This window comes from Macaca fascicularis, chromosome 9 (genome assembly GCF_037993035.2).
Source record: "Macaca fascicularis isolate 582-1 chromosome 9, T2T-MFA8v1.1".
NCBI classification, from domain to species: Eukaryota; Metazoa; Chordata; class Mammalia; order Primates; family Cercopithecidae; genus Macaca; species Macaca fascicularis.
In genome coordinates, this window is record NC_088383.1 from 86,372,683 (window position 1) to 86,386,336 (window position 13,654).

Here is a 13,654-nt window from a genome sequence, read left to right on the forward strand (position 1 = left end):
TCTAGAGTTGTTGCTCTGAGAACATTTTTAAATGACCCTAAAAAATCCTATTTTGAAGTTGTGTGAAATAAAGTTCTATTAAGGTAGGAGTTGGCAAAGCTCACTTTATTCATTTGCACCTTAAAAGAGAATTTATTCATTAGCTGCAGAATTGTTATTTCCCCCATTCAGTGAAAATAACAGCTAGGGGCTGCCATGCCCCAGACTGATCCTCTGCTAAATGTTCCAGCACTTTGTCTACTCTCCTTGTCATCAGACAGTGCATTTGGATCTGCTCAGATGAACCCTGGTCCCCTCCTTGAGCGCTGCAGTTCTTCCATGGCAATGAAAAAAATATTGCTCTTCTTCCTCTGGTGGTTTGAAGAATATACAGAAAGGGCAAAGGGGTACCTAGAGTATAGGGGTTAGGGTTCATAGCACTGAAGGGTTGCACAGGTGTCAGCCCCTTTGGACACAGGCATGATCATTTACTGGCCCTCTTCCAAACTTAAGCAAGAAGTTCTAAGAAAACAAATTCAGATAGAAGATCAGCACGGACCGATAATTGGTAGGAAAAAGTTGCAAAGCCAGGCTGTGATGGAAATATAGAAATGGGGATCAGCTCCAAGAAAAGGAAGCTGAAGCGCAGATGCAGGTGTGAAATGAGACTAGAGATGAATTATGAGAGTCCAGCCCAGTGGGGAAGAGGCTCAGTGAATGCCAGCCTGGGCTGTGGGCACTGGCCTTGATCCTACAGGCAGAGGGAGTTACTTATTGCAGGTCTTTGAGTGGGTAGAATGATGGCAGTAGTGTTTAAGGTGAATTATGACACATATGAAGGGGAAATCAGGAAACTGAAATTACAGGCTGTGGCTGACTCCAGTCACAGAAAGAAAAGAACGGACAGGAGCAGCATGTTGCCCCCAGTATAATGCACTTCTCCTTGCTGATGACCTCTGTGGAGTCTGGCCAAAGCCACTGGTTTTCAATGGAGGAAAAAGGAGCATCATCTGCCTTAAAAGATTTGGAAATTTGTAGAGGAATTTTTGGTTGTCACAGTGGTGGTTGGCATGTAATGAGAGAGGGCCAGGATGACTTAGCCTCCTTCAATGAATGGGGCAGTCTCACACAAATAATAGTGTCCCAACCAAAAGGCCAGTGATGCGCCCATCAGACATGCTGGATTGAACATCTCTTTACAGCCAAGAAATGGAGCGTGAGATGTCCCAGGATGGGAAGGAAGGGCCCAGAAATCCATGGTTGGTCTGGGATGCTCCTCAGAAAGTGTCTAGCATCCCCCAGCAAAGCACCCCAGAGAGCAGTTGGTCAGAAGACCCTGAGGCTCTGTTCAGCTCCCACTGAAATATGAGGTGGAAAAAACAACACAAAATTCTAACTAATTTAGTTAATAGCTTTCATGTATCACGGGGTGCCAGGTACAGTAGCAAGTATTTTATTTATTATTCATAATAATTTCATGAGGTGTGGATATGATTTCCATTTTACACTAGGAAGCAAGAAGTTCTATAACTTGTACAAAGCCACACAAAGTAGTGGAGCTAATGCTAAGATACAGTAAAGTAAGACAATAAAAACTGTGTAGTTAATAATATTGTAACATCAAAGGCAATGTGTATTTGGGCTTTGACGTAATCCAAGGCCATCACAAGAAAATCAGAATTGACAGCAGCCTCTTGTGTTCCTGTTGGTGATTTGGTCTCTGCCTGGGCCAGGCTTGTGAGATGAACTAAATGCATTTTTGAATCCCTAAATAAATGTACTATACCTAAATGTGTTTTGTAAGATGTAAGACATAAAATAAATTCAAGGCTATATTAAGGGATTATCAACACTGTCCCAGCCTGGGAGACGGAGTGAGACTCTGTCTCAAAAAAGACCCAGTCACCTGTAACATCTAATCATGCAAAGGTGGAAGACAATTTGTAATTAAGGGAGGAGATCCAAGATCAGCTTTCATCCTAGTCTTTCTCCTCCTCTGGCAACTCCTGGGATTGTGTGTATTGGCTGAGGGTGTGCGTGGGGAGAAGCAGGTGTGGGAATCTTTAAACACGGTGTGCCTTTCCCCTAAATCACTTGAGAACCAAAAGGAAGACCTGGCAGTGCCTTATGTGAATTGTTGATGAGCCATCTCTATTAATTCAAAGGGATCCCTCTGACAGGATTAACAATAAACAGCCTCATACTATCCTTAAAAGACAATAAGGCTTTTGAGTTATTTAGAGCAGAACAGATCCCAACACTCAGAGCCTGACTTCACAACAAACAGCAAACATCCAAGCATTTGCTGCTGCTTCCTGGGAAGGCCAGCACTGTCAGGTGTCTGATCAAATGGGATTAGTTGGTGTCTCTGAGAGGAGCGAGGTTAAGGAAATGTCACTGGCGTCAGTATCTTCCGTGTCAGTCTCAGCAAATCCACTATGGACTTAATCTCCTTATCCAGAAAGCATACAGAGAAAAGTTGGTGTAGAATAAGCAAACAGTTAGCAAAACTGGAAAAGAGAAAAGGACTTTGTCTAAAAAGACTTATTTCATTTAATTAAAGTCTCATGAAGAAAGAGGAAAAAAACAAAAAAAACTTACTGACAATGGTGGTCATCTTTTTTTTCTTTTTCTTTCTTTCTTTTTTTTTTTTTTTTTTTTTTTTTTTTTTGAGATAGGATTTCTCTCTGTCACCCAGGCTGGAGTGCAGTGGCACAATCTCAGCTCACTGCAAGCCCCGCCTCCCAGGGTCAAGCAATTCTCGTGCCTCAGCCTCCCAAGTTGCTGGGATGAGAGGCACACACCACTGTGCCTGGCTAATTTTTCTATTTTTAGTAGAGATAGGGTTTCTCCATGTTGGCCAGGCTGGTCTTGAACTCTTGACTTCAAGTAATCCTCTGCCTCGGCCTCCCAAAGTGCTGTAATTTCAGGCGTGAGCCACCATGCCGGGCCTAGTGGTCATCTTAATAATGATCACTATGGTATGAAGGAAGTTTCTGAGTTTATTTTATACTTGTGTCACTAATAATAGGTCATCTAAGTCAAATTTTTAAAAAGAAATGTCCTGCATATAGTGTCCTAGGAAGGTTAGAGTGTTTTCTTATCAGTCTATTCAAATACTAGAAATTTTCTTGAGTATATCCTTGAAATCTCAAATCCTTATCATTGGAAGTTATCATTGTTTGCATATGTTTTCTGAGATTCTTAAGGAATTTAAAAACTATGCGTCCTCATGAAAAGAAATAAAGTACTGATGAGTACTACAATATGGATGAACCTTGAAAACATGCCAAGTGAAAGAAGCCAGTCACACAAGATTACACATTATATAATCTCATTTTTATGAAAGGTCCTGAATGGGCAAATCCATAGAGACAGCGAGGAGGTTAGTAGTTAACAAGGGCTTGGGAGACAGAGAAATGGGAAGTGACCACCTAATGGTATGGGATTCTTTTTTGAAAATGATGAAAATGTGCTAGAATTAGATACCGCTGCTGATTGCGGATCCTTGTGAATAGACTAAAAAAATCACTGAATTGTACACTTTAAAATGGTGAAAATTATGATATGTCAATCTTAATAATGCCATTGTAAAAATAAACCATTAGAGAAAACTTTCAGTGGAAGATAACAAAAACTTACAGAAAAAATATCTTTTCATACTCTTAAGAAAATTAAAGGGAACAGAAATTCAGTTCTCTAATTTTCTACATTGTATCAAAACCTATATGACTGTTAAATAGAATTTATCAAACATTTATTGATTACCTGTTCTGTACTGGACAGTTAGCAGATGCAACCTCTTCCCTTAGAGGCTAAAAGAGTTTTCAAAAGATACATATTTATAGGGTGAACAAGGATGATAGTAACCTTTGTTTCCATGTATTTCCTGTGCTTTCTCTGTGAACTTATTCACTAATCATTGTTCTGTTTCTGTATATACTAGAAATAATGCTAAAGTATAAGAGAATAGAATTAGAAAACATAAAAATCTTAAAATGTATGGTTTTAAATGTAAATCACACACTGAAATCTTGATCTTCAATTCGTTACGCCACTTTGACTAACTTATTTTTTAATCGTAATAGTAACTTGTCACAAAAATTATGACAAGTGGTAAGAAGTAGCAGAAGATACTGGATTCCATCTCAACTTTAATTATTTTAGAATTTGTCATCAATGGGAACATGTCAAGGAATGAAACTAAAAAGCTATATAAGTTAATCTTTCGTTATCTACAAGAGTTTGAGTGATATCATCCACTTAACTCTTCCCTTAATGATAACCTCTCCCAGACATTTTTAAAGAAAAGAAGAGACATGGAGGGTTGAGGGAGACACCAGTAATTCACATTCATCCTTTACATATTTAAATGAAAAGTTTCCCATTTATCACAAGTAATATAGAAAATTGCCCTGATTTCACTTCGGGCAGTTGCAGACATGCTCCTGTTTTGGTGATTATTTCATGAAATGAATTTGGGTGGGTTTTTCAGAAACACTGAGAAAGAAGAAATAAGCAAGCAATTCCACCATTTCCCAGCAAAGGCAGTTGTTTTTCCAGGTCCCTGACATCAATAGTACCCATATATTTCTCTCATATTCTATCACATATATCATGTTATAAACCACACATGTCTATCATTTTAAATCAGCTCTAGCTTGGCCTGAGCTTCCCATTCCTCTCAGCTGCTCCTGACCCCAGCATAGCTCACAGACACAGCCTGTTCTGAGCTGATTCTCCTCTAAGACCTTTTGCATCCCTCGTAAGATCCACCTGATTTAGTACCTTATAGTTCAAGGCTTACTTTAGATCGCTGTGTCTTTCCACCCAAATTATTTTATAATATCTTTGTGAGATGCAGTCATTTCATACATTTCTAAATGTCTGTATAATAATAAAATAATATAACACCTAATAGTTATAGTGTTTACTAAATGCCAAGCACCATTCTTAAGACTCTACACTTATTAACTCATTTATCCTCATCACAGTCTATTGTCTTAGTCCATTTTTTGTTGCTATAACAGAATACCACAGACTGAGTAATTTATAAAGAAAAAACTTCTTGTAGTTCTGGAGGCTGGGAAGTCCAAGGCGGAGGGGCTGCATCTAGTGAGGGTCTTGTTAAGATGGTGGAGGACATCATATGGTGAGAACAAGAGTATGCATGTCCAGCTCAGGTCTTTCTCCTCTTCTTGTAAAGCCACCAGTCCCATTGTGGAGTCTGTACCCTGATGATCTTATCTAATCATTAATCCCTGCCAAGGACCCTACCTACAAATTCCATCAACATATGAATTTGGGGATTAAGTTTCTAACATATAAAATTAGGGGGGGCATATTCAAACCATAGCAACTATGATATGAGTAAGTACTATTATTAGTCTAATTTTACAGATAAGAAATCTGTGATACAGAGAATTTAAGTAAACATACCTAAGGTTAATTAGCTAGTATGGGGCAGGCCTGGAATTTGAACCTAAGCAATCTAGCTCTTAACCACTGTCCTGCTCTGCCACAATGCAACCTTCCTCTCTTAGCATACTCTTAGGTGCTCCAGAAATGCTTTAATAGTAAGACATCAGTAAATGTTAGTATGCTACGAAGTATGGTGACGGCATGACCTGGTCTAGTGAAAAAAATATGAACTTTGGATCAGACAACTGATGGCAGCTTTGTGACCTTTGGCAAGGTATTTTGATTTTTAGAGTCTTCAAAAAATCTAATTTTTCAGATTTTTAAAGATTTCCTCATCTGTAAAATAAAGAAAAACATTCAATAGTACTTCTTTGTAGGGTTTTTGTGTATATTAAGTGAAACAAAAGATGTGAAATACCTGTGAATTTCCTTCTTTTAACACAAATTATCTCATGTCTCCTCTTGACACCCCTGTGATGGAGGCAGTGGAGGCATTGTGCCCACTGCACAGATGAGGAAATAAGTTCATTAAGGATAAGGCACATTCTCAGTATTGGCTCTCATGAAAGTGGATGTGGAAGGGTGAGAGTGGGGCCTTGTCTTCTCATTCCCAATGAAATGTCTTCCCACTAGACATATGCTAAGGACGGGACTGAAATAAATTTATAACCAGGATAGAATTTCTCTCCCCACCCAATTCATTATTAAAATTTTTTGGTACATTTCTAAGCCAGTTTTATAGTTTAGGAAGTCCTGTAAAAAGTCATCTTTATTTTTGGAGTTAGATGATCTTTTAAGAGTTATTCTAAAATAGATGAGCTAATGTAACATACAGTACACATACATTACTGTAGAGCAGTATGATGAACTTGTAAAGGAATATATTGGATTTTTACAAATCCTAAGCGATCTTCGTTTGTTCTGGGTGATTTGCTTCTCTTTTTCCTAAAAGTAGAAGGCAAAACCTATTCTAAATTGGAATTTTATCCCCTAACTTCAGTGGTAGGGGGTTTCAAGGAGTATAGGTTACAGACAAAAAACCTTACCTGAAAATCAAGATGGAAGGACATCCGCATAGAAGAAAGTGAATAAACTACAAAAGAAAAAAGGGCTAGAGATGGTATTATACGTAAGAACAAAAATCCACACATTAGAGGATATAGCAGTGATCCATGTTGTTTTCTTAGGCACTTAATTAATTTATTGGCCTAGAAATTTGAGAGAAGTAAACTTGCTATGTACTGTGATTTTGCTCAGTCAAATTTCTGAATATTTACCCAGGTCTCATTAATGCTTTATATAAATGTATGTATAGCCAATTCCCTTAGTTGTTCATAAAATGTATCTGTGTATATATGTGATCCCCTTTTTGTCTTTGTCCACCATTTTTCAAAAAGGATTAAGGAGAAGTAAATACTAGAGAAAAAAAAAAGCTGTTGGTTAATCATATGTATACTTAAGTTTTTTAGAGTGAATAAGTATCACCTTGAATCATTTGATGGAAAAGTTAAGTTAAATAAGATGCTATTGTGCTGGTGATGAAAATAGTGGTTTATAAATAAGCCCAAAGAGTTTAGTGAAATGGAAGGGGTAGTACCTGGGAGTTGGGAAACCTGGGGTCTTGGCCAAGCACCAAGTTCTGTAACTCCATGTAAATCACTTAGTCTGCTCCCTGGTTTCTTCCTTACCTGTAATATAGGGGATTAGACTGAATGAACTCGGAGGTCTTTCAGAAACTTCCCAAATGCTAATGTATTCTATAACATTTTGAATGAACAAGAAAAAATTTATTTGGTACAAGCACAAACATTCTATTAAGAAACTAATATATACAAAATTACAATAGTATTTACTTTTTTGTTTGCACTAAATCAGGTCAAATTCAAAACTCCAGGTTGAATTTGTTTTTATCCAAATGTTAATTCATGCTTCTTCTCACAAAGTGCAAATAGATCTTTAACTCTAGCCATTAAAAATTAGTCATATTTTTAGGTGCAGGATATCCTCAGGTTTACCAGGTTCCTTCAAAGTTTACGTATTAGAGAAGTTAATGGCTAAGTTAAACCTCTCTGGGGCATTCAGATTATAGAATGTAAGGCATGAGAGTTGAAACAGATGGTGGTAGTGGGCTGCAAATTAGGCAATATTAAAGTACAGCCATTTTTCTACTGTACAAATGTACATGGTAGAAATTTTTTAGAAAAGCATGAAGAAGCAAAAAGTCATCTATAATCTCATTACTGAAAGAAATTGTTAACATTTGGATTAATATCTCACCAGGCGTGGTGGCTCATGCCTGTAATCCCAGCATGTTGAAAAGCCAAGGTGGACAATCACTTGAGGTCGGAAGTTCAAGACCAGCCTGGCCAACATGATGAAACCTCGTCTCTACTAAAAATACAAATATCATTTGGGCATGGTGGCAGGCACCTGTAATCCCAGCTACTTGGGAGGCTGAGGTGGCAGAATCACTTGAACCTGGGAGACAGAGGTTGCAATGAGCCGAGATCACGCCACTGCACTCCAGCCTGGGCAACAGAGCAAGACCCTGTCTCAAAAAAAAAAAAAAATTGGCCGGGTTTGGTGGTTCACCCCTATAATCCCAGCACTTTGGGAGGCCAAGGTGGGTGGATCACCTGAGGTCGGGAGTTTGAGACCAGCCTGACCAACATGGAGAAACCTTATCTCTACTAAAAATACAAAATTAGCTGGGTGTGGTGGCAAATGCCTGTAATTCCAGCTACTAGGGAGGCTGAGGCAGGAGAACTGCTTGAACGCGGGAGGCAGAGGTTGTGGTGAGCTGAGATCATGCCATTGCACTCCAGCCTGGGCAGCAAGAGCGAAACTCCATCTCAAAAAAAAAAAAAAAGAAAAAAACATATATATATATATATATATATGTATTCACACACACATATATATATTTGGATCAGTGTATTTTAGAATGTATATATATTTATGTATAATAATTGCTCTTATTTGTCATAGTTTGATATCTTTAATAATATATCCATGTTTTCCATGTCATTAAATTATCACAGTATACCTTCAAATATGGTATGAGCCTGACAACAGTATAGTTCCAATTCCTCCTTTTCATCTATGTGTGATTGTGGTCATACAAGTTACTTTTGCATATATTAGAAACCCCATGATTCATTGTTTTTGTCTTTACTTTGGACCATCCGTTGTCTCTTTTATTTGCCTTCATTTTTTGCCATTTCCAGAGCCCTTCATTTCTTGGTGCAGGTCTAAGTTTCTGTTTACTATCATATTCCTACTGTCTGAAGAACTTTGAACATTTTATGTATTCTAGGTCTGCTGATGATGAATTCTCTTAGCTTTTGTTTATCTTAAAAAGTCTTTATTACTCCTTGAATTTTTTAAAGGTATTTTCATTTGGTGTAGAATTCTTATTCGACAGTCAGTATTTAAAGATGTCACTTCTTTTTTTCTGGATTGCATAATTTCTCATGAGGAGTCCATTCTACTTGTTATCTTTGTTCTCTGTGTGAGGTGTGTCTTTTCTCCTCGGGCCACCATCAAGATTTTCCCTTTATATTTCATTTTTGGCAATTTGACTGTTGTGTCTAGTTGGTCAGTTTGTTTATTGTTTATCTTGCTTGGTATCTCCTGAGCTTCCTGGGTTTGTATTTTTCTGCCTTTCATTATTCCAAGAAAATTCTTGACCATTCATTACCTCTTCAAATTCGTCTTCTGTACCATTCTGTCTCTTCTTATACAGCTCTCATTAGCTGTTTTGTATCATCCCACAATTCTTGGAGGCTCTGTACTTTCTTTTCCACTCCTTTTTCTCCTTCATGTTTTTATTTTAAATAACTTAAATTGACATATCTTTGAGTTCAATGGATCTTGCCTCAACTGTGTGAAGTCTACTGAGGAGCCCAAAAAAGGAATTCACTCCGATACTGCAATTTTTCCATTTGACTCTTTGCTAAAAATCCCATGCCTTTGCTGCAGTTCCCTATCTTTTCATGCATGTGGTTCCTACTAGATAGAACACTGGATATTGTGTGTAGAAGGGGAGAGATTGAGTTAAATAATATTTTGGCCTGGAACTGAGCATACTCATACTTTTTTTCTGTGCTGCAAATGTGAGAGGTGGAGCCTGTTTAGGCAGGAGTTGAGCTGAGTTTACATTTTGTTTCAGGCTTCAGATTCCTCTAGTGGAATCTTGCCTTCTGCTTAGGGTGGAGGCTGGGGCATCAGAGAATTTTGCTTAGTGTTAGTGCTCCACCCTGAGCTTTCTCTGCACACCTGCAGCACAGAGGAGGTCCCCCCACACTCCTGCCTTACCTCAGCAGTTGACTACTCTTGCTTGTTACTCTGTGCTAGGCTGGTGCTAGGGGTCGGGGGTCTTTCATGTAGGCTCAGACTCAGTCTTTAGGGTGTGTGCCTGGGTTCAAGGCTGGATATTTCTCCACATTCCTGCCCTTTCCACCACAGCAGCCAAACTCTGTCCTAATGTATGGTTACAGATTTGAAGGCTCTTTATATAAACTGCCAAATTGCATTCTAGCAAGAATGTACAAATTTACGTTTCACCAGCAGCAAACGAGGATTCTCTTAGGCAGGCCTTCTAGCTCTAACATCACTGAGTTTCTTTGATATGTTGGGATTGCATAATTCTGTTGCTTGCTTAGACAGTGGAAATGCAACACACAGCCTTACTCATAGTAGGGCATAATGCATTTTTATTGGTTAGCTGAGGAATCAAAATACGAGTAGTCCATTGTGTGGCCCTGAGGTACCACTTTCATTTTGATTTGTTTCTACTTCACAGGCACATCCACGATGTGACTCAGGAATAAAAGCTGTTTGCATTTTATTGGCAGCTGCATTTGACAGAGATGAGAAGCTAGGGTTTTTAAACAGAGGTCTTCGGAACCCTGCCTGAAAATACCACAGCCTGAGGGTCTGGAAGCCCGAATTCTAATCCCGATTCTGCCTCTAATTAGCTGTTTCCTAATCTGCACATTACCAGTTCTGTGCCCCACTTTCTTTATCCCATGGGGTTAACGATATTTATCCTATTTCAGTGGATTGTTGTGAGGGTAAAATGAAATTACAACACTGTTTAAGTGCTGTAGAATATAAAGTATTTCTCTATGAAGGGCCGGAGAGGTGGAGAAAATGTGAGAATTAGAAACTCAAGACACCTTTTTGTCATCTCCACATCCACAGTATGAGAGAGTGCGTAAATATGGAATAGAGTGAAATTAGAAATAGATTTCTTCCTCTCACTAAACTTAGCCTGTTCGTGTAAAGTTTAAGTAAGTCTTTCTCAACCAGTGAGGTCATAGTTTTAAAGGGAAATGGCATGCCAGCCCTTACGCACGCCGGGAAGTGATGAGGGCTTCATGTCACGTCCCACTTGGGGCTCAGTGAGCTCTCCTATTGGTTGGTGTTTCCCTTATTCCCAATCTGACCCTCCACCTGCCGTCTCAGCTCTAGAATTCATCCACTGTGCCGCTTGAGTCACTAGAGCAGCACACACTTGTACTCAGAAAACAGAGAAAAGCAAGCAGATCTCAAAGTTGTCATGAAATTTATTTCCTTCTGCCAGCTTTCACTCACAACAGATAGTCCTCCACACCAAAAAAGACCACAGAGTGCACAATGGCACAGCCTATAGTTTCAGTTCCTCTTTTGTAACCTGTTATACACAGTTGAAAGCTGTGCAGCTGCAAGCTGGTAGGCCTAGAGCAGGGGTCAGCAAACCACTGCCTACAGGGCAAATCCAGCCCACTGCCTGTTTTCGTAAGTAAAGTTTTAGGAACACAACCGCTCCCATTTCTTTACATATTGCATGTGCCTGTGGCTGCTTTTATGCCACAATGGCAGAGTTCAGTAGATACAAGAGACTGTATGGCCTGCAAAACAGAATATATTTGTCATCTGGCCCTTTGCAGAAAAAGTTTACCTACACCCTGGGGAACAGCAATATTAGTCTGTTTCCTTTCCACCAGCATTACTAAGAGAAATTTGTTTTCCTCAGGTCTCTTTCTTCTTTCATTTAAGATTTATATTTTAGCATCTAAGAATAGTGAGCAAAGAGAACATGCAACCTTTCCATCTGTGGAAAGGTTGTAAACCTAACCCTAACCCTACAACCATTAAAAGCGTTTAACTAGAAAAGTTTATGTAAAATACAGGGAGAAAAGGACATGTTAACTCCCCACGAAGACTCAATCAGTCAAATCCAGGCTGTGGAAAAGTCTACACAATAAATTACCCAGTTTCTTCAATACATAAATGAACGCAACGGGGAAAAAGGTGGGATAGAGGAGCTGTGGAGATTAAGAAAGACTTAAAGGACTTTCAACCTAGTGCAATATGTCGACCTTCCAACTTGAGCAGACTCATGGAGATAGCTGGAGATAATGGGAGGATTTGAACATGGAGGCGGTCTTGAGTGCCATAAAGGAATTATTTTTACTTTCTTCATTATGATAATGGTATTGTAATTTTTTGAGATGTCCTTATCTGTTAGAGATAAATTGCAGTATTTATGGGTAAAATAACATGATGCCAAGATTTTTCTTTCTCCTCTTCCTAAACTCCTTCAGTATAAAAAAGGAAAAAAAAAAAACAAAAACCGTAGGGAGCATAAAAGAAATAATATTGGCAAAAGGTTGGTGTTTACTGAACCAGGGTAAGGAGCACTTGAAATTCATTATGGTTTTTTGCCCAAACTTTGTGTATGTTGGAATTTTTCATTATTGTGGTTTTTAAAATCATGCATTCAAAAGTTTAAGTGTTGAAGAGTTGAATCCTGGTTCTGCCAATTGTTTCTGCATGTGTAAAATGGGGATTGCAATTCAGATCATATACGATATTATGAGGATTGTGAGAATTAAATGAGATAGTAAAGAGTTTAGCACAGTCCCTGACATGTAGGAAGTGATCAATACTTGATAGTTACTATATTGTTTCTGTTATCAACTTATAAATCAATAATCCCTGTGAGCCTAGTTCATTTATGATGTAATTGATTCTTTGTGAACAACAGAACTTAAACTCATATTGCTGCTACACAAGAATAAGCCACGCATGGGGGTGCACACCTGTAGTTCCAGCTACTCTGGGAAGCTGAGGCAAGAGGATCATTTGAGCTCAGGAATTTGAGACCAGCCTAAGCAACATAGCGAGACTCTGTCACTTAAAAAGAAAAAAAAAATAAAATAAAACAAGAAATCAGGGAATTGTTTTCAATGTGTGCATATGTTTCCTTGACAGTCTGGAAACAATCATAGTGCCTGTAAGATGCTTGGAGAGAAGAATAACTATGGTAGACTTCCACTGAAATCAAGGAGAACACAATTAGAATTTCAGATAACCCTAACAATCTGGCTATTCTTCAAATATTTGTCAGATAAGAATTACAGTTTTCATGAGACTGCTAGCAAATGCCTGTAAACACATTTAAGCACCACGGACATGGGAAGTCACGTGACTATGTATAGAAGTAACAGATTTTCCAGTTTGAGTTCCTATTGTCTCTCCTTGACAACCTGATGCTCCCAACGGAACCTGGGAAAGGCTCCAAGTCATATGACACTCCTTTAAATTCAGTCTGTACTGACTTAATTAGCCTGTTAGTCAACCACTCACTAGCCAGTATGTATCACTCACATTTATAGAAAAATACATTGACTTAAAAATGCAGGCTTTTTGAGCAAAAAAAAAAAACAACCATCAGTCACCTCAAGTGACTGAAATAAATTAACTTGGACCCTGCCTCACAGATTCCCTTACAATTCATCCTTTTTAAAGTTGCCTTCTGAAGAAAATTCCTGTCAGAAGTGTTAGGAAGCACACTGTTCATAAAGGATGTTTAGAAAAGAAGAGGGGAAAATGGGGATATGTTGGGGAAAGTTTAGAAGGGAACATTTTGTTGAAACCAAAAATATCAAATCTGTACTTTTTTTTCCTCTTCTTCTCAGAATGACATCACTCCTTTACATGTTGCATCAAAAAGAGGAAATGCAAATATGGTAAAACTACTGCTCGATCGAGGAGCTAAAATCGATGCCAAAACCAGGGTAAGTGTGCAACTTATGTACCTGCTTCTACTTATATTCAGGAAGTAGGAACACTTTTCCTAATACCTTCGCACTGATACAACATGAGCTTTATTTTTTGTTCTATTTGTTATAGTCTCTTGGAAAATGATTGCTACTTTTATTCTTTTTAAAATGGGATGGCCATCCATCTATATTTGTAAATACTT

The 13,654-nt window shown here is 38.4% G+C and overlaps 1 protein-coding gene across 46 annotated transcripts in view; it reads left to right on the top strand.

The window, feature by feature from the left end:
* The window catches only part of ANK3 (ankyrin 3), a 701,337-nt gene that overhangs the window by 479,163 nt on the left and 208,520 nt on the right, over positions 1-13,654 (top strand). For all 46 annotated transcript variants that reach the window (XM_074002067.1, XM_005565791.5, XM_005565789.5 and 43 more), the window contains one exon: positions 13,368-13,466. In XM_074002067.1, coding sequence (XP_073858168.1) covers positions 13,368-13,466 — 99 coding nt within the window. The remainder of the gene's footprint in view (positions 1-13,367; positions 13,467-13,654) is intronic.